The sequence below is a fragment of the Halichoeres trimaculatus genome, unplaced genomic scaffold (assembly GCF_033239565.1).
Source record: "Halichoeres trimaculatus isolate MK-OKI-2021-1 unplaced genomic scaffold, fHalTri1.1 fHalTri1_scaffold_20, whole genome shotgun sequence".
Taxonomy (NCBI): Eukaryota; Metazoa; Chordata; class Actinopteri; order Labriformes; family Labridae; genus Halichoeres; species Halichoeres trimaculatus.
The window spans coordinates 14,830,126-14,852,482 of NW_027437198.1; the positions used below are offsets into that span (position 1 = coordinate 14,830,126).

At 40.8% G+C, this 22,357-nt stretch overlaps 1 protein-coding gene across 2 annotated transcripts in view; it reads right to left on the reverse strand.

The window, feature by feature from the left end:
• Positions 1–22,357, reverse strand: part of plppr2a (phospholipid phosphatase related 2a) — a 146,955-nt gene that overhangs the window by 19,556 nt on the left and 105,042 nt on the right. For both annotated transcript variants that reach the window (XM_074696134.1, XM_074696133.1), the window contains one exon: positions 17,281–17,394. In XM_074696134.1, the coding sequence (XP_074552235.1) occupies positions 17,281–17,349 (69 nt within the window). In that variant the 5' untranslated portion in view covers positions 17,350–17,394. The remainder of the gene's footprint in view (positions 1–17,280; positions 17,395–22,357) is intronic.

Here is a 22,357-nt window from a genome sequence, read left to right on the forward strand (position 1 = left end):
TCATATTGTGCAGTTTGAGTTTTGGAAAGCATTGCTCTGCATACTGTGTAACTTCAATTCAGACTTAACTGGAGTGACCAGAGATGTCATGTTCCTCCCTCCTGAAAGCTTAATCCTGAGTATATCCACTCAGTCGCTCACTTCTGTCTTTCATTCATTAAGCTGGATCATGAAGATCCTTATGGAGCAACTTGGACAAGCATTTTAAAGAAGCCAAAACCATCAGTAACTTATCAAAACCAATACATTAGACAGATAAAGGGAATCACAGACATTCTAATCCCTGTCTAGTGGGGTTTTTGTTTCTTGTTGTTGTTTTTGTTGCTTTTTTTGTTTGGGTGAAACTGAGTTTTATGTTAGTGAATTGTTTTGCTTTGCGTTTTGCTCTAAGGTTAATATGGCATATGCGCCAAAAGGTGTAAGTTTTGTGAGAGAAGGGGCAGATGCAATACGAATTTTCTTCTTTCTGCTCCTTTTCATTAATTTTAGATTTCTCTTATATTTATATAGTGTGTATAAATCTTTTTATATACAACATGAATGAAATAAAAATCAACTAAACTAAACTAAACCTGATAGGTCTTTTTGTCATTAGCTGAAGAGCAGTGTTGGGAAAAACCATGTTGAAAATATCGGCATTACTAACACTATTTCAAACGATATAACGCTGTTACTGTTACCAACAGTGAAATGTGGCGTGCTACTATGAACGCAACCTGACTCGCTCAGCCAGGCTCAAAAGAAGAGCTGCAAATAAAATGTGGTTGTCCTTCTTTGGTAAAGGGGGGCTGTCACATAAGTAACTAGAAAAGCACTCAGAGAGCACAGACCTCTACCAAACATATTATGATTGTCACCAACACTTTAGTCCTACTTTAATGTTATACCCCCTTTCAGCAGACTATCTGCAACAATTTGGTGTTAGTTGCAGGTTTGTAAGATAATTTGTTACCTGACAGTGTTGAAAATTATCATGACCCAGTACATATTTCATGTTCCGGATCTTGGCACCCAGAATATTGCCAGGATCTGAATTGTACTTGTGTCAGAAATTATTGTTACCTTGTCTTATATTGTTTTGCAAAGCAATCTGAACTCTAATCGTGGGGTTATATACACATGCGGGGCAAACGGCCCTATCTCTTAATGATAAAGAATCCTTTAAAAGAAGACCTGGTTCAAGATGGTGATCCTGATCATCTCCAAAATTGAATCACTTCTTCCTTATCCCATTTCGAACATTTCTTGAAAATTTCATCAAGATCCATTGGTTGGTTTTTGAGTCAGACAAACAAACAGATGTCCAAAAACATAACCTCCTTGGCGGAGGTACTGATGAGTACAATCATGTTGACACACCTTTTTACAAAGAGCTGATGCTAAAGTAAATTTTATTACACAGCTATCTGTGTGTGCGTCTATTTAACCTGCAGTCAGTGAGGATCTCCTGCAGCGTCTTTGGGTCAAACCAACTTTGGGGAGAGGGGCGGATGCTTTTTGAAGTTTGAATGTAAGGCACAAGTAGCCAACTTGTTCTGACTTGAAAAAATATCAGACATGACCGGATCATACTTAAAATAAGGGGGTCATTGGGAGAAATTACAAGTTGTGAATAGAGCAGGTGGCAGGATTAAAAAGCAGGAGAATCTCTGTTAAATCAGGAGTGTTGGCAGGTCTATCTATGCTGGCTCACTCAGCCAGACACAGGACAGGAGCTGCAAATTTAAAATACACGAGTCTGGAGTGGTCTGTCAGGTTAAAACTGGCATCTCCAGGATGGGCAACTAATTGTATTTATGAATAAGTAATTTAGTTACTAATTCAATTACTTTTTTGAGAAAGTATCGAGTAACTATGACATTACTTTTTAGTTATAAAGTAATGTTTATAAGTAATTTGGCAAACACTGCCGAAGAGTATCATCTGCTGCCTCAAATATATCAGTGACGGACTCATTTCAAGCGAGACTTGTTGAATGTACCAGAAAGGAGAAAGCAGGCTCTTTGAAATGTCATGATACCTGAAATAAATGAGCTTGTTTTAATATCCATGAGTAATGTGGCTACTGGAGGGCAGTGATAATCTGACAGACATTAAGCAGGATCATTTTAAAGCTACAACGATATCAAGGCAGGCTCAGAGGGAGATGGTGACATTGTGGGAAAAAAAAGGACGACACACTTCAGTCATCTCACACCACAACATGAATGTCCCTCATCCCTTCCAGTGACAGCTCCAGACTTAACCTGTCTCAACACAGCTTTTCATTTTGACTGGCTTTATTTTTGGATGTTGATCTGTCATTCTATTGATGCTTTTGAGTTTCCATAACAGCTCCTCTTTTCAGCTATGGCAGTTCTGTTTTTCTGATGAGAGGGTCAAGACAAAAATAAAAGGAGGAGAAATTATGACAAGCGTCGTAACGTGATAGTGAGCGGAAGAGTGTGAGTGAGTGCTGAGAGGAGCGCGAGGGGATGTGAGAAAAAAAATGTCAGAGTGAGAAAAAGCTGCTGTCGCCAACATAACAGGATTAATGAAACAGCTGGCTTTACTGCAAAAATACCAGGAAACACTGAGTTTGGGAAAACATTAAACTAGTGTGGTGCAGAAATGTCCATTTACACAAGCTGAACCACCTTACTTTATACCAAAGCCAACAGAAGTGCCAAAATAGAGTATGCGAAATACTGAGAGCATGCATGCCTTTGCTGAAATCACAGGTTTGTCCTTCCAGAGTCAATAACTCTTCAACCAAATAATGATAATTTTTATAAAACCCACACATATTTCCAACCATAATAAGTTGAGCTGTGTGCAAAACCTGGGATTTTATCATTCAAAACGTTCCTGCAAACTTCAGAACTCACACTCAAGGTTTTGTACACTGGGATTAGAATGCCATTCAAAAAGATGCTGTGAAAATGTTCAATTAGGAAAGACGTGGAAATTTTGGGGTAAATTCCAGGAAAGTTTCCTGAAAGACTCCACAGAAATTTTAGCTGTGAATATTGGAAGTTAACAGGGTTTTGTTGTTGTCAACTTTAAATCTACAAATCATCAATCACTACTTCACTAGCCTACAGCATTTCCATTCAGGCCACATTTCTGGATTTGGAGTCTTGGGCTTTTTACACATGTAGCCGGATATTTTCAAAAATGAATATCCCCTTTTGTTTGTTTGTAAAAAATACTTTCATCCACACGTAATTGGGCAAATCCGCCGATAAGTGCAGAGGCATTCCAAACCCATATTTGGCAGTATTTTTCAGACGTGAAACCCGTGCCAGCCAATCAGAATGAACTCCCTTCATTCAGCTGTGACATTTCAGAACCAAAAACTCTGTTTCCCAGCAAACCAAACCATAAGTTTCCAAAATCTTGACTTTGGCCAGAACTTTCACAAACTTTGTTTGAAGTGACCTTAAACTGTGGTTTCATGTGGATGACAGGCCTAAACATGTAGAAATACATGTGGACATGGCCTTAAAGTCCCGTCAAGGTAAGTTTTGATGATAGTACTGAGGTAAATATCTTTGATGGTATGGTAATGGTTTAACTTTAAGTAATAGACACATTTAAGTTAAATGGACATGTTCTAATCATATTGAGGATTATTTTGAGGGTTAGCTGCGACAAATATTTATGCCTCACTGGAAAAAAAAGAAATCTTATCAAGTGTTTTGTCTTTTTTTCAGTAGAAAATTTCTTTTTAGACTTAATATGAGCCACATTCACTTGACCAGTCCAGAAAAATGTCCCATATTAAGTCATTTAAAGACTAAAATGAGGCCTGAATGGCTTGAAACAAGTTTAAAAAAAAAATCTGCCAATAGAACAAGAGAAAAGTTACCTATATTAAAACATTATTCAAATTTCAAGCAAATTTTTAAGCAGTTTTTCTTGTTCCATTGGCAGATTTTTTCACTTGTTTCAAGCAATTCAAACCTCATTTTTGTCTTTAGTTAACTTGAAACAAGACATTTTTCTGGACTCATCGGTTGAATGTGGCTTATATCATGAATAAAAGACAATTTTTACTTAGAATAAAATAAAAAGACTTGATCAGATTTCAGTTCTTTGCTGTGTTAAAAAGGTTTTGCAACCCTGTATTCAATATTTTCAACCTAAGTGGGTGAGATATCCATAAAATCTTCTGTTGGTTGAACTTAACCAATAAGCACATCAAGTTAAGCTTTGATCCAGCTCCTTCACCCTGTTTTACTGCTTCGTAGGTAAAACTTTATAAAAAGCATTTTCACTTGTACAGGACTAATACATTCTTGTACTCTTTCAACCCTGTAAATTTTGCTTTGAGTCCTGGCCTCCCGGTGCACCTCCTGTCCCTCTGCTTTATATTACACCATAAAAACTGTCCCTTTGTGTCTCAGCTGTTGCTGTCATTCTTCATGTCACACTCATCCCTCCGACACGTCCTCCGCTTCTGTGATGCCAAGAGGCAGCAAGGGTTTACAACAGCGGTGACATCAAGACGGCTGAAAACACGGCACAGAGGGATGGAGGCATTTTGAGAACACTGTGGGAATGAGTTCAGAGAACAGCAACAGCCGGCGGCATGTGAAGGACCTGCCACAGAGAGCCGAGTGTAGCTCTTAAAATATAGTTTCCCTCCCTTCTTTAACCTGGATAGAAAACATGCCATCCTTGCACAAATCTGAATCTTTGCACCCCAGACACGGATGAACAGCTTTACAAGGTTAGCCATATTTGATGAACTGTATTAATTCTTTATTAATGTGAGGGGAGTTTGTGCTGAACATGCGTCTAAATATAGAGCTGCATCTGTCACCTAGAAATGAACTTTACACAGAAAGGAAGTTCAGATATTAGCTGTGGCAAGAGAAAAAAAACACAGAGTAATGTTTTTTGGTAAATTGGCAAAACCATCTGTTTCTTATGTCAAAAAAACCCTATTATAATCACCAAACAGTGGCTCTGTTTTTCATTTTTTTAAGAAAATAGTAGTAGTTAAATTTAAGTGTTTCATTCATTTAATCAAGCTCTGTAATCCTCCAATTCCCTAAAGAGCACATTTAAGTTAGAAAACCGAACTTTTATATGAGAAGAGGATCCCTGATGGTAATATTTTGATATTCTGAAGTTCTCCAGAGTATACAAAACATCTACAAACTCCAACAAGTGTTGCCCTGTTTGTCTATCCATCTCTGTCATCCTCTTCTCTCACACTTCCTCTGGGGTTCCTGTCATGTCCCTGGGTGCTCTCAAAGCCTTGTTGCCTGAAAGAGCAGTTTTGTGTTTTACGGACAGAGGATTTAGAGCAGAAGGACGGTGAGGCACAGGGGTCCACCGTCAGACACATGCCGTCCATTAAGAAGCCCGCCATCAGCGTTTGCTTCACTGCACCCAAACCCACATGACAGGAGTCCTGAGGGAAGAGAAGGAGGAACCCGGAGGAGTGAGGGAAGGAAGACAGGGATCGAAAAAGAGCGGTAAAAAGAAAAGAATTGAGTGAGAGAGATTAGAAATAGAGATAGAGGTTAGAAACAGAAAGAAGTAGGGAAGGTCAGACACAGTGTGAGGTGAGAGGAGATGGGTGTGAGGAACCAGGTGTAGAGCGACTGAAAAACTTCACCACATCCTCAACTGTTCTATTTTTCCTCCATGACCTGTTTTACATTCAGGGAATAGTCTCTCTATCTTTCACCTGGTGATGACTGATCTTCACTCTGTGAATATTAATGAACTCCAGGTTGGAGATTGTCTGTTTCATAGTGACATAGATATTACTGTTATTAAAAAGTAAGTAAATTTGAATGTAAGATGTTTCTGTGTGTATGTGAGGATGTATTTGTTGTGGCCAAAGCCAACTTGTTTGTTTATTGGAACGTATTAATGTATTGCTTGTGTGTTTGTCCAAAATTCAAAAATTGATAAAAAATACTGTTAAAAAAGTAAGTTAACTGTGTAAACAATGTGTTATTGTATTGTAGTCTATTTCTACCTAAAGCCAAAAATTTAACTCCCACCATCCAACACTTTGCTAGCAAAACCACCAACCCCTCCCACACAGAAGCTGTCCTCCCACTCACACACTCCCATTTATGTTTGTCTCTTTTCTACCTTCCAAACGAAAGAAATTCCCTGAGACTCATCTACAAACAGGAGCATATTTGTCATCCAAATGTTGGTTATTTTGGAGAAATTGGAACCTGACAGGCAGTCAGAGCTAATTACAGCCTCGCAGCAGGAGTTGAGATAGCTCGGTGGACTCTACTGATCTCTAATCTGACGTTTGAAATACAAGAGACTCCCTGCTGTGACTGGGACTAAGGAGACGGTGAAACAAACAAAGAAACCATTTGAGTACCTCACACTTAAAGCAGACACATTTTGGCAATGAATCTCTGAGTGAGGTCAATTTGTGAGATCCTTTGTTTTGAAGATGAACAAAGCTCCATTGCCTCCAATGATGACAAGCCTCGTTTCCCCAGAGAGACAGATACCGCCCCGCACCACCACGCCCCAAATGACAACTTGGTTTTGTAGAACACCTGTTACAAGTTTCCCTATCCACAGTTCCCATCCAGATCAATCAGACGTGGTATGCTGATTCTTAGAGCAGACTCCTACTGTCCACTGTAGCAGGGCTCATTCTTACAGGTGCTTCCACGCACATAATTGGCAGCACCTGGAGGGAACCGAGAGCTTCGAACTAAGGTCAATAGTAACAGCAGAATTCTTTTAGATACAGGGTGGGCCAGACAGATTTCCCCATTGTTTTTTACGCTCTATCCACAAATACTTGCAGACAAAAGCTGCGTTTCCACCAAGCAGTACGGGTCGGTTCAGTACTGTTTGGGACGGTTTGGGACAGTTAAGTCTGATCCCGTTTGCGTTTCCACAGCAAACTGTGCCCTCTCGTGGTGGGCGGCGTGTAAGCCGGATGCCGGAAGCCACAGCTGGTAAACAATAGCACGACGCCGTAGCAGCTTACCCCGCTATTAAATCCAACAAAGAAGAAAACGCGACACAGTAAACAAAGAGCACGGATGGAAGACATGCAGCATTTCGTCCTCTCTGTGATTTTCATGTAACTCTGTTACAAAGTGCAATCAAGCTTTGTTTCAGAGAAGTCTGTGAGCCCCCAGGAGAAATGCAGCCGCTGTTGGGGTAAGTGACGATTCTTTTGACCAATCAACGGTCTGCAGTGTGTTGCTCCACCTCCCGAGAGCGGATCGGTTCAGTCTGGCACCCATACGAAAGGGTCCCAAAAAAGTGGGACAGCTCGTCTCGGTTTTTAGGGATGAGTCAGTGGAAACGCCGCTAAAAGCGCACCGTACCGAGACGAACCGACCCGGACTGCTTGGTGGAAACGCGGCTAAACATTACAAGCATTGAACACAGTTTCTATACTTTATTCTCTGTCAACAAAACGATTTACATCTCAATATGGCCACCCTTTGCTTTTACCATAGCCTGGAAACGACCTGGCACTGCCTGGCATGAGCGCCGCACTGTCTCTGTATCAAGTTTTGACCATGACTTCATCAGAGCTGTCTTCAAAGCAGTGACACTGCTGTGAGATACTCTTGAGACCTCCCTCTCCAGGATAGACCAGATCGTAAAGCCTGTTGGATTGATGTCCGGACTTGACGGAAGCCACATGTTCTTGTCCCAGAAGCCTGGAAAGTGCTGCTTGCACCAGGCCCGTGTGACATTGGATGTGTGAGCTGCTGCACCATCCTGTGTGAAGACGTACTGGTTTCTAAACGCATTGGTACACCAAGACAACACTTTTTCTTCAAGCATTTGAAGGTACACCTGGCTGTTCACTTTCACACCCTCCTGAATGAAGACCAAAGGAGACTTTGAGCCATCAGATGCAACAGCAGCCCACACCATGACTCCAGCTGGCTTCAGCAGCCTTGGGGTAGGTGAAAACCCTGTCATTCTGGGAATTGACCACGCCTGAACGGTGAAGATCTTCTCATCAGAGCAAACCAGGACTTTGTCTGCGGCACTGTGGAACTCATGCAGCATCATTCCCCCCCCGTCAAGCTGTTTTTTTCTTAGAAGCGGCTGAAATCAGCTGTCTGTGTCACATTTTTAGTGCTTTCAGTCCAAGGTTCCTGTTTGATGATTCATTCATTCATTTTCTATACCCCTTATCCTGTTCAGGGTTGTGGGTGGCTGGAGCCTATCCTGGCTGTCATAGGGCAAGCGGGGTACACCCTGGGCTGGTCGCCAGTCAATCGCAGGGCTGACACAGAGACAGACAACCATTCACACACACACTCACACCTAGGGACAATTTAGAGTGGCATGTTTTTGGGCTGTGGGAAGACGCCGGAGTAACTGGAGAGAACCCACGCATGCACAGGGAGACCATGCAGACTTCACACAGAAAGGCCCACCAGCCGAGGTGGGTATTTGAACCAGTGACCTTCTTGCTGTGAGGCTGCAGCGCTAACCATTGCGCCACCGTGCAGCCCCCTTTTTGGCAATTCTTCACAGTCAAGTTCTTGAGATGTTCACTTCCTTTGCTGTTGCCCTCATGCTCCTGCGAGGATTCCTTTGGATTCTCTTCCACCATCTCAACAACCCTTTTGGTCCAGACTGAACGTTTTCCTCCAGGGATTGGCTTGCTGGTGGTTTTGCCAGTCTCCTTGTATCGTTTCATGACATTGTAGACAGTCTTACGACAATCATTCATCTTTTTCATTATTTGCATTGTTGTTAGTTCAGCCTCCTTCCAGGCCACAATCTGGTCCTGCTTACCCTTCGATGCCGTACTCGACAATCATTAGGAGTAAACAAATGAACTCAGGTACATCAAAAGCTATGCCTTTTAAGAGAAACTATCCAAAATTTTAAGTTTCCAGGACAAAAGCTAAGCAAACAACATAGAGATATACAATGGGTAAATCTTTCTGGCCCACCCTGTAGAGTGTTTAAGGGTGAAAACTATACAGCTAAGACAAAAGAACTGGCAGAACTAATGATGTATTCAGAAAGCAGCTGTTTTCCTAGAACCAGGTAAGAGAAAAGGGAGCTTGGGTAACAGAAAAGATGCTCGGGGAGTGACTGAAGGCGGTAGGATTGTGGGAATGAGGCGAGCGTGACAAAAAAGACAGCAAGAAGAAAAGAGCTGGCGATGAAAATAAAAAGGCTATTACGAGAGTTTGATCTTTCGGCTTTGATTCTCTGACTGTGCATGCAGGGGTTTGGCCAGGACAGTTGAGAACAGACATGCAGAGAGCAGGAGGTTAAAGAGGAAGAAACAAGCTCCAATATTATGTCTAAAAACTGCAGAACTGTCCATTCTAAGAAAATAGCACAAGATCTTTTTGAGACTTGTTGAAATGATGAGGTCATCACATGAGGATCCCTTAACTGGTTCATGACATATTGGAGGAGGAAAAAGAAAGATCTGCCCGAAGCTCTGCCCCCCGGCAGGGCTCCAGAGGGTTGGCCAATCAGAAGTGAGGGGGTTTGTAGAGGGGGGCTTAAAAAGACAGCAGCTAAAACAAAACGTGTCAAACAAAGGCTGAAATAAGGGCTGTTTAATAAAGGTAAATTATTCTTATTCTTGACTTACAAAAGATGAATTTTATTATTCAACCAAGGATGCAGGTTTGTATTTAAATCTGTGGATGTAGATGTCAGTTTTAAAAAAAAAGTGTCTACCTTGATGTGTGAGCGTTGATTAGACTGGGACTTCCTGTGACAGGTGTAAAGCTAATCTGTCAGCCCAGACTGAACACACAGGCCTATGTATAAAGATAGCATAGCCTCTGCATGTTGCTTAGGTGTTAATGAGGCTCAAAGACTATGTGTGGATGACACACACATTCATGAGAGAAACTCAACTTGATTTTTATCAAACATGTCAAATTTAATTATGTAGATGAATTACAAGTGAAAAATTGTGTGAGTGTTTGTCGAAACCATGTTGATAAATCAGGATCACGAGGATCTGAAACACTACAAAACTTAAAAAAAAAAAAAAAAAAAAAAGTTAAAAGAAGGTTTGCCAGGGGAGCTACAGTTATTTTATGTTACAACAGTGCCCTCTTGTGGATAAAAAGTTTCCTGCATTGCCATCTTTTCCCTCCTTATTTGGAATAGAGTAAAAGGATTTAATGGATGATGATGCATTTCTACAAAAAATGATTCTGAAGTGAAAATAAAATGTAATCTTTTGTCCACAGCTTAGCTATATAGAACACCATCCATGAATATATATATATGTATATCTATAAGTGCAGAAATCCCTGGTGGGTTTTTGTATCCATCCACACATTTGATGTTTTAGAGGATGGGGTTAATATTAGCTGCTAAAATCTGCTTTGATGTAGAAAATGATCCCTCCCACACAAACTAAACTGAGCAGAAGGCCTGCAACATGACTGTTTCACATTAATGTGGAAAACTTGATTTGATTTTGCAAAACATCTGCATATGAAAACACCATAATCTGCTTAATTGTGCCTTTTATCACTGCATTTGGGAGGCTGATCTGGATAACACAGGCTGAAGGTGATGCTCTGACGCTCTCATGGTGGCAGCTGTAGCTGCCTGCACGCAGAGCCGACAGAAGGACTGTAAATTGTGTTTACAGCGGTGAAATGGGGCTTTATGTTTGCCCCTCCACTGATCTGGATAAGTGCCTGATCTGACGCTCTTCACAATAAGAAGCTGCTTTCTCCATTACATCTCTTCACTGGAGCACAGACTGGATAAGCTTTAAGCAGGAAGTACATTTTAACTGGAAATTTGCTTCATGTCTCCAGGATGGAGGCAAGTAGTTATTTTTTTAACAGCAAAAGTAAAGGTTTTGACATCTCCAGAATGTAAACATCCAGTACAGGATGTGGAGATTGAGTGAGACGAGCTGATCTCCTTCCCTCCTTAGGTGATAAAGTTAAAAAAAATAATCTGACTGATCCAAATAACTTTGCAGAATCAAATTAAATGAGCAAAAGGAAATGCATGGAAAGTAATGGCAGGATAATGAAGGTTTTTTCGTGTTGATTTGGATGTTTTAGCACAAAAAGCTCAGACTAAAGAGAAATGCAGACTTGCAATCTTGCTGAAAACAGGGAATGACGGAGCAAAATGGAGGAAATACACAAATGCAGAACAAGATGGCTGAGTGGGTGGCACTGATAGAAAAGGTTGTGACTTGTGATTAGGGCACCGAGGATGAAAGGAATCAATAGAAAGAGCGCAGGGATGGAGAATGAGACTGGCTGATTGGTTTCCATGGTAACTGCTGATGAGGTGCAGGCCTAAATAAAAGAGCAGATCCTTCCGGCTTGGTATGGATCACTGTCACATTTTGCAAACACACGCAGATACACAGACACAATAAATGCTGAGGGTGGGGGGGTGACATGTCTGGTCAGTATAATGGCTTTTCTCATCACAGGCTGAAGGTGAATGAACAGGTCTCTTTGTTTATGCTGATACAAAGGAAAAACAGACATTTAAAGCAATTCAGATAAAGCCATGAAACAGAGTGAGAGACAAAACTCTGACACTTTGCTTACCAAGCAACTAACTTAAAATACAAGCGTGGTTAATGAACCTGAAAAACAAACTCGTCACAACTTTGCTGCTATCATCAGCACCGCTCATGGTTTAAGTTTCTTTGTAGCAATGCTCACCGGCTCTGCTGCCCTTATTCAGATTTCTAGACAAGATCCAGCATGAAAATATCTGTGCTGTTTGAATCGTCTTTTTTTACCCATCACAGAACTAACACGGAGAGACTGACCATCTTTCTCACTCACTAGTTTAGCTTTGGGCAGCTTTGAGTGTCCAGAAACTAGGACACATGAACTCCTGGCAGTCACAAAATACAAAGAGTGACTCAGGAATCAAACCTGACTCTGTTATGTTGACAACTCTAACCACTTATCTTGAATGCAGTGCAAACATTTTGAAAGAAAAAAAATTGAGTTGCTTCTATAGCCTAGATGACAACATGTTCAGTCATGAACCCAACAACAAGAACTTCTGTTTTAGTTCCTGTAATTGTCTGGGGATCCTATGTGTAACCATGGCCGCAATATTTTTATGCAAGATCAGCTGTTAGCAGCCCGGAGTATGTCAATGCTAACCAGTGCTAGGCCAGATGTTCCCAGTGAGCTGAGGAGAAGGAAGCAAGGACGACGTGCTGGTACTGGAGTGTGAGCTAAGAAGAGACGACATCCACTTGTCCTTCTAGCCATGGGGAAAAGAATTATCTCCAATAAGACAGAGCTGTGCTAACCCAGCACAAGAGCGAATACCAGCAGAGTAGCATCATGCTATTCGCAAAGACATGGCTAATGGAGCCAACACCAGACACCAACACAATATCAGGAGGATTTCACTTTATGTAAAAGAGAGTGAGACTGAACAAACTGGTGAAGGCCAGCTCAGTCCTGGACTGCTCCCTGGACCCTGAGGAGGGGGAGTCTGAAAAGAGATATGGCCACCCCTTTCAGATGACTTTTTTACCTTAATGTTATGCTTAATATGCACATGTTTATTTCTACACGCTATTTTATTTTAATTGAAAACTCTTATTGTTATATTTTTCACCATACTCTTTTTTTTGCTGCTGTAACTCTGTAGATTTCCACATTTAGGGACAAATAAAGGTGTGTTTTATCTGTACCTTATCTAAACAACAACAAAACAACCTATTCATTAACACACAGAACTGAGCAAACCATTAGCCAATTTTAACATCTGGGTCAAGTTCCAAGCTTGGAATGTTCTTAATTGTAAAGCCAAAGCATTTATCCAAAAGAAAAAAAAGAGAAAGAATATCTTGTAATTTTTATCACAAAGCTCAAAGGCTCTACTGCAGATATTCAGCTAAATCCCCAGAAAAAAAATCCAATAAAGGTTTTTTATCTTAATGTGTGCAGAGTAGCATTAACTTTTGTACTAATTTAGAGCTATACAGAAAATCAGCAGGTGAAGGGAGATAAATAGAACTTTTAGGTCTGCCTAGCAACAGCATGCATAATGAGCCCAACTCCTCCAAACCCAGTTCATATTATGACTCAGTGACCTCATTTTCTACATGAGTCCATTTGCTGGATTGTATCTAAATGCACCTTGTATGGTTATGCGTGGTTTGTCAGAGTGCTTTTCATGCAAACTGCATGAATGCTGCACATTGCACGAGCAATTCTACAGGAACTCCATAAGTACCAGCACCAGCTGATGGAAAACCAGTTTCTGTGTCAGGTTCTTGTTTCTTGAAGGATTATTGAAGAATATTACAATAAATAAGCACTATTCCTTTTTTATATCTCACAGTGTAAACGTTCATCTCGCATAGGACAATCACAGCTTTTTGCTTTCTCCAGAGACAAAGGCACAAGAAAACAGTGGAAAGTTTAATGTTTTTTGGACAAAAGCACCAGCATTCGTGCTCATCACTTCACTGACAACTCTTTGTAAAGACCAGTATGAGCTCAATGTGCGTCTCAACTGTTACTGAAGTGTGTCTGTTCCATTTATGAAGTCCTCCCGTAGAGGTTTAGAAACACAAGCTGTAAGTAATATGAAACAGTTAGGAGCAACAATGGGGAGCTAATTGCTTGTCTCAGATGTTGTCTGTAAAAGCAAAACTTTTGGTACATTTAGGGATCACATATGAGCAGTGTCTCCATCAAACTCCACAAAGGGGGTTCAAAAAAAGGCTTAATAGAGCTCAAATACCTGTTTCACAGATGACAGTGTGACTGTATGCAAATCATGTAGAGCTGGAAATGTTTTGCACATTCCCTTTATGGGGGAGCAGCTTTAGTCTGTTTTTGTTTTTGTATTTTTATTTGTAAAAACAAGCTTCTTCTTTCTAGCTGTGTTGCCTTCCCTGCCTTTAAAAAGAGGAGGGAGCTGGCTCTCGGAGCTTGCAAACACCTTAGCTTTGCAGCAATGTGATACTGAAATCTCTGTCTAACATAAAAATTTCACGAGTCGCCTCCATAATGTAACAGCAAAATGTTCTTCCTTCATTAGGAACATTTGACTGATGTGGATACAGCTCAGAAACTAGTTTTTATTTTCCAGCCTCAGTCTTCCTGCAGATCATGTTTGCAGCTTACAAGTGCATGATCAAGGTTGGGGTTCTCTCTCATTATAATTTTCCCATTCTTTACCATTTAAAATGCAACATTAATGAACTTCTTGGTGGACATGTGCCATTTCAGCCAACTTGTCATTCCGTAATGAGCAAGCAGATCACCTTATAACGGCTAGACCATTGTAAATCAAATATCTGAATTAATTAGCTTGCTATCATTGAGACAATAAATGCTTGTATGATATTATATGCTGTCATTATACTTCTTTCTCTATTCTCTTCAATTAATTACTGCTATTGTCTCAACAAGTAGAGGAAAACTACCCTCCATCTCAAGTAACAGCTGCTGGCCTCTTTTCTCGTCTTAGCCCTGATGGCTCGGATTCCCCATCCTATTTCTGTACAAATAGAACTGTTTCTTTCCTCTCTATCAAACACACACTGACACACATTCACAGATGTACAGTCAGCGAGGGAATCGACTGCGACCTGAGGGCTGAGAGATGGTGTGTGTGTGTGGGAGGCATATGGCAAAGTGGCCTAATAGTGAGCTTTTATAGTGCTCTATAACTGGAGGTACCAGAGCTTCAAACACAGACCTGCATGGGTGTGTTGAGTGAGTGAAACTACTGTATCACTCTCTACTCTTGAGGCTTTTCCTATTCCTTTGTCTCAGACCAGCAGTAGCAGCGCTCTCAGCTCTTTATTCCCATCATTTGAGGGCTTAGTGGGAAATAAACCAATGTTATGGCTCAACATGATGCTGCCATGGAGAAGAGAGCCTCGGGCTTTGACTAAACCCTGTTTATTAGAGCCATAAATACATTTAGCTTTGAGTGAACTGACCCCACTCTATGAGCATTTTTGGACTTTATTCATTTCATCTCATTATTTTTTTTTTATTTGAACAGGTTAAAAAATAAAAAGAAAACAGAGATAATAGGGTGTAGGATAAAGTTAGAAAGCGTTTCTAGTCCTACCCCTTTGTTTTTGCATATTTATAGTCTAATCTATCAGAGAAAGTGTAGGAAAACAAACAACAACAACAACAAAAAACATTTTTTATTAGTTTAAGTTTGTTTCCATCTAACTCTTGTATCCACTTAGGATAAGACTTATATAAGTCTGGATTGATTTAGTGATCTGCATGTTCTTACTTTCTCACTGCGTTCAGACTAAAGTCGTTCCACAATTTGACTCTTTTAACTGATACACAGTGTGTTTTCTTGGTAGTACAAACTGGCTGTATTTTGAAAAAGCATAATTTTCTGAGATTGTGTGTATTTTCTGTTTTTTGAAACAACTCTTAGATGCCCAGTGGTTAATGATCCTGATTTGCTTTGTGCATTATCAGAATTGTTTTGAGTTTGACCAAGTCTATGAATTTTAGTTCTTTCAGTTTAATGACAAGGAGGTTTGATGGTTCTCTGTTGGTGCTGTTATTTACTATTCTTCTTGCTTTATTTTGGAGTTTGAATACTGTTTCTGTGTTTTGTATGTGTTTCTCCACACTTCCACGCAGTGGGTGATGTACGGGAGAATGAAGGAACAGTACAAGGTGTAAAGTGAGGACTGGTTTATTAGATGCTTGTTGTGTAAGATTGTAATTGATTCAGCTATTTTGGCTGTAATGTATTGTATGTGTGACTTCCAGGATAATTTGCTGTCAATTATGACTCCAAGGAATTTTATTTCATTCACTCTCTATTTCTACATTATCTGTCATGAGTCTCTTTTGTGAGTTATGAGTCCGATTTTCAAAAATTACGAACTTGGTTTTGTTTAGGTTTAATGTGAGTTTGAGTCAAACTAACTCTTCAATTTCTTTAGCTCATCTGCCACTGTATCAAAAAGTTGTTCCAAGTCAGCCCCACAGCAAAGCAAGTTAGTGTCATCTGCAAATAAGATCAGTTGAAGAGTTTTTGACAAATCACAAATATTGTTAATGTGGAGAATGAACAATAGGGGTCCTAGCACCGAGCCCTGAGGCACTCCACACTTAAATTTCTTCAATTGAGATTTAATGTCATTGAGACTTTATGCTTGAATCTACAAACAACATTTAGTTTTAAGTTAGTTATGGAGGACAGAGGCACAGTTATTCCTTTCAATTCTAATTGCTTCTTTATTCTCAATGAATCTGGAATAATGATATCCACAGGATCTGCGTATCCACACTTCAGGCTTATATCCATTAATGGTGTTTTATGAGCAGCCAAGATCCAGACCTTTGTTTCAGAACATTTCTCACTAACACAGTTATTTTAATTGCTCTGTATGTTCAAACTGTCCTGATTTTATGAAAGGAAATTTACAAGGATAACTTCAAATCAGTTCCATCCCAGGAAGCTCTACTGCGAGAGAACTCAAAAAGCTAATGGTCGGCTTACCCGAAGCCAGCGAGTGTCTTGACTGCTCGCTTGTTCTAATTAGATTACAGACAGTCTGATTGCCAGACCACTTTGAGCATTTCTCCACCTCACTTTCAGTGTGTGGCGAAGGCCCTGGGACTCCCATTGCCCTCTGAGTCATCTGTCTGACTTCTCCCTCAGACAAAACAGAGAATGCCTTCCGCTGGGAAAGAGGTGGTAGTTTTCCCTGCACAGTCAAGGTCTGCCACGAAAAGTGACTTTTGGCGTGGTTTATCCAATGCTAACTCTACAACCCACAGTGCTGCTGGAAATCCTCTCTTCTTCTCTTTCTGTGCTTTGACATCCGCAACCACTTGAATAAATCATGTAGCACACAAATATGCTGGAAAAACGCTCAACACACCACAAAACAACCAAAGCCATTTTACAGAGACACAGCTGGCCCTGGTGCAAAGGCAGGGGCAAAAAAAATGTGACATCGAGCTGGGGTGTCAGCAACAGAGAGTGTGTTTGCTTGGCTGTCATGAACTGTTTAGTCTGAAATATTTATCAAAGAGACTTAGATTACAGAGATGTGGGGACAGCGAAGTACATCCTGAAGGGAGGCCAGATAAAAAGTCAAACCTCAGAGCCACAAAGGTTTGACAGGACAGACAATTGCAGCGATAACTCACAAGTCAAAGCCCAGAGGAACAGGAAATAGGAACAGATATGATCAAGACATGTAGGATCTGCCAGACCCTGTCCTAGTAATAGCTCTTTGCCTTTTTTTTTTACCAAGGCAGGAAAAAATATCCAGAGAGAAGTTGCTGAATTATAAAGCGTAGTCATGCGTCTTACCTCCACAAACAGGAAGCAGGGAACAATGGAGCTGCTGCTCTTCACACCTGGCTTTTCCTCCCCTGCCATCTTGGTTTCTCTTAATTCCCCTCCGTCCGGCTCTGTCTCCTTATCCTGGGGAAAAGAGGGTTAGGCAGATTAGCTCAATAGCAAATTTACGGCCAAGTCCAGAGTGTCAGATTAAGTAGAATCCGATCATGATTAATGAGCTTTGGATTGATCCAGGGCTTCACCCGATGTTTTGTCTTTGTTTTGCACAGTGGATCAGCTGCTATTGTTTCAGATATACACTTGTGTTGTTCTTTTGTACCACACTTCTAAATTTTATCAGTTTGAATGTGACAAGCAATGAGGCTTGAGAGCAGTTGTCTCCAACCTCAAGGCAACGGACCGGTCCATTGGTACCAGGTTGCACATAAAAAGTACTCCACTTACTTTGTTGTAGTTCGATTTATGATCTAATTCCGAAAAATGTTCTATTTTAAAAAGTGACCAAATTCTCCCTGTGATACCCGTCTATGACTCATTCTTGACGCATGTCAGGGTGCCGCTAATTTCTCGACAGGGCCGCTCAGGCAGGTACCACAACACATTTCCGCCAGACCCCCAAGCTAGCAAAATTGACAAAAAATGAACATCTTTGGAAAGCTTATTTGGACAGGGTAAAAGAGCCAGAGAGGAGACAGAAGAAGAGCTGGTCTGTGAAAATATTGTCCAACATTACACCTGTCTGTGGCGCAAAAAAGGTTAAAGAGCAATGGTGTGGTGTATGTGTTCGGTGTGTGTGTGTGTGTGTGTGTGTGTGTGTGTGTGTGTGTGTTTGTGGGTGTTCAGGGGGTTGCCATCTCTTGAGACCCAATTGTTGAAAAACACACATTTAAGTGCCCTCTTAGAACTCAAAATGTGCATTGAAGTGCCCTCCTGTTTGAATAAACGCAGTCTAAAGTGCCCTCTCGGGAACCAAAACGCCCGTTCAACTGCCCTTCAGGTTGGCAGAATACTTAACTGTCCTCTTGGGAGGCCAGAACACACCAGAATGCCCTCTTGTGAGGCAAAGATGTGTGCTAAAGGGCCCTCCTGATTTGCAAAACACACTAAACTGCCCTCTTAGGTGTCAAAAATGCACCTTAAAGTGATACTCCGGGATGGAACAAGTTGGGTCCCATCACAAGGTTTAGGGCAGAAATTACCCCTACAGCAGTGTTTTTGTACAGCAGAAGCCCAGGGCGCATGCACCAAAGACCCCCTCCCTGCTCCTCTGCCAGTTTCCTCTGCACTCAGACGGGGCCATATTTTACTTGACCAAAAACACAAATAAACGGACTCCCACCAAAAAATTCTGATATCGGTCTGCATTCACGCTTTATTTAGAGAATTTTCAGCGCGTTACTTTCACACAAAAACACAGCTAAATAAGGCTCTAGTTCTCATCCTGTCGTAAAACGGCGCTACCTCCGCTGCAGAGCCACAGCTGGCTACGAGGCTGCGCCTCTTAGTGTATCAGTCCTCGCGCACGGCGTGCCAGATATAAACAAACGCAGGTAGTCTGCCAGGATGAAGTGACACGATGAGATGCACACCAATGCTTGGTAGCATAAGAGTACAGGTGTTAAAAGTCGTTACCTCAACCAAAACTCAAATATTCAAAAGGACATTATGTTTGCTGCAATTCTTTAATTTTCTTTAAATTATTTTTTTTAGTAATAAGCAAACGAAAATAGAATCCTTCTGTAAAAATAGAATCTTGCACAAAGTTGAGAAAGATAGGTGGCACAAAATATCTGGAGTGCATGGGAGTTTTATGTAAGTCAGAATAGATGTATCAAGAAAGATCTAGCAATATGTGGTTTGCTGGAAAAATGCAACAAAACAACACCAATAAAAAAAGCATCCTTATCGTCAAACAGTTCAAAGGAGGGATTCAAATGTTGCATGGAATGTCAGAAATGGAGCTTGAAATCTTTGTCAGAAGATTTCTCTTTTCCGGCTAAAACAAATAAACCTTAAAAAGCAACCAATACATTTAAACAGAACCTTAGGTGGGGGTGTGCACCACTGATGTCAGAATAAGGTGAGATAAACAGTCAAGCAAAGGTGTGGCTCAACATGATTTCAGAGCATGTATTTCAAAGAGTCCCTGAGGCTAATGTTTTGGTGTTATGCTCTCCAGGAATGGCTTTTAGTGCCAAAAGACATACAGCTCAGAGCTACAAATCTATGGGTATGTTTTGTCTCACCAAGACAGTATCGCTTAGAGATTTATGTTACCCTGCCAGTGCTAGCTGCCTAGGGTTAGCCTGCACGCTTAGTAAATCCATTTAGCTTTTTGCAAAACTGTTCCCAAGAAGGAGAGAGTGAAACAAGCAGCATGTTAGAAGAAACTGCTGCAGAAAACATCAGAATGTCTGTTTGGTGTATGTTTCACTGCTCCTGATGCCACTACAGGATTATTCCAGCCTGGGCTGCTCAGCAACATGATGCTGTAGCTGCTTTTTCCAACCAATCAGAATTTGGATTTGGTAGGACTGGTCGTTTAGGGTACCCAGGGAAACATCACAGGGACAATATTCCCCCTGTGTTGCTCCTAGTAAGTGTGTGCAAGTGTCTAAGTTATGCAACGTTGAAATAAAAAACATCAGACATTTCTTGCTTCTTAGAAAGGAAGAAGGAAAAAGAATACTTCAACTTTACAAGAATACTGTGAGCTTTTGGAGAAAATTAGATACTTTAACATCGCTGGCAAAATGTAAATGTCCTGTTAACTCATTGGCTTGAGGAAAAAGAAGCAAAAGAAAATCTCAAATAAAGACTTTTTGTCTCATAGAGTCTGTCCAGTTGACCTCTCTTCTGCTGGTGAGTGTTGTGCTATGTGTAAGGGAGCTTTCTTCCAGCTAATTCCTTCAACGCTGGTGCAAAGAATAGGCCTGGGGGATGAATAAGGCATGATGCCAAGCTCTTAGCAGGCCTCAGCACAACACAATGTGCCAACCAAGACTGCTCTTGGAGTGGGTTACGGCGACTGTGTGTGGAAGTGCATTATGTGGGCGTGAGTCTTGTCCAAAAAAAAAAAAAAAAAAAATCCAAAAAGGTAGCTGTCAGGGTGAACAAGGAGAAGCCCCACGTAACGGAAACCAAGAGTGAGAGGAAGAGAAACAGAGGGAGGAATTGTTCCGGTTTCTCGTCCACCCGAGGACGGTTGTAGGTGCTGCTCAGTGTTTTGTTTCTGCAGTTGGAGGACACAAAGACTTTGTCTCCCACAGTTTGGCCCACCAGCTGAAGAAGCGCACACATGGGCTGCGAGTAGGTGGTCGATCTCTTGGATATTGTGAAGTGTTTTCAGAGTGAACCACCTGTGGCCTGAGATGAGCTTGAGAAGCCTTTGATGGGTAACAAAAAAGATAAGTGGGACACCTAGCTTGGGACAATTTCACTTGAAAGCAGGAGTTTTAAAGCTTGTTTCGTCCCCCATTGATTTACACAGACTTTTAAGCTATCCCACGCACATTTGGTGTAAGTTTGTTTTTCTCAGTACTTCTGAGTTCACAGAGTTTAGTGACAAGTTTCCAGAAATTTCCCACAGCTCATGGAGAGTACGAAGAAGACACAGAAAGAGTCACAATGTGAGCAAGATTGTTGTATCAATTTATGAAATCAAGCTTCCTAGCCTCCTTATTAAAGTATCAGTTATTTATTCGGTTATACAGTGGGTTTAGGACTGCAAAGGAAAGAAGAATTTTTAGTATATTTCCGAAAAGTTTTCTGAAAATGTCCATAGGAATTTTAGCTCTGGAATATTGGAAATTTTCAAGGTTTTGTTACCATCAACTCAAATGAATTTTTCTATTAAGTCCTGGGAAATTCCAGCTGGGGATTTTTTTTCTTTAATCAACTTGAGTGAAGTTTTCATTTGGGGTCTAGAAGTCTTGTCAAGTTTTGATGATAGTAATGAGGTAAACATATTTGATGGTATGGTTTAATTTAATGTCATGGACACATTTATGTTAAACTAACAAACACTCATCGAAATTTGTATCGTTTATAGAGCTTCGCTACAACAAATATTGATGCCTGTATTTGTGACAGTTAAACCCAGTTAAGAAAATTCCTGAACATTCCCTGTATTTTGTTTAAAGTGCTCTTTAAAAATATCCGATTAGGCATATTTGTCTAAGTCTAATTTTTAATATTCATACATGAATATGACCAGGTAAAGGCTGTTAATATAAATTCCCCCCAAATTCTCCAGAAATTCCTTTTAATTGCCAAAAATTCCCACAGAAGTTTCTAACTTTAAAATTCCTGTAATTTTTCAGCTCTAATTTAAACTGCTTTGATCCACCCTCAGTGCTGTCAGAAGGAAGTAAATGTATCCTGATTACACACTCCAGAAAGTGTAAGTATACCACCTGCTAGAGCTCAGAGTGCTAACCAACATAGTTTGCAACTGGCTGGCAAATGCAACGTAGCATTAAGCACCCAAAAAGCCAGATATGCTGTTCAGGAGACCAAAGGGAGGAGCTCCAGATAAATGTTAAACAAGCTGTAAGGAGGATCTGTTTAAATTGGACTGCAGCGCCACCCTTTGGCCCAGAGTCTCACTTACACTGTTGTGAAGACGTGACTTTTAACAAGGCGTGTGTTTGTTTTGGAATCAAATGAAGAAAGGGTTAAAAACAAATTTTCTTTGATTAAGACAACTATTTATCAAGTACACCACGCTGAGGTCTACAGTTACATAGTGCTGTTGTTTAACACGTGACAACAAGCAGTTTGTAAGCACAGCTGGGAGCCCAGTGCTCCAAGACAAGTCCGTAATATGTAATGTTAATTAATCCTGGTTATGTCCTGTCAGTGCGACCAAGCAGAGCTAACATAACCTCACTCTTCATTTTACAGATAGACTCTCAAGTTTGAACAGATCACTGCAGAATAACTGCTGACTGTGGATTAGAATGGATGTTATAGCAAACAGCTTGGCTCTTGTTTTAGCCTGTAGCATTTAGCTCTGTCACTCCCCTGTTTAGCTTTCTTCTGCTATTCTGTCCTTTTTCTGCCTGACAATTAGGTTCCTGTGTCC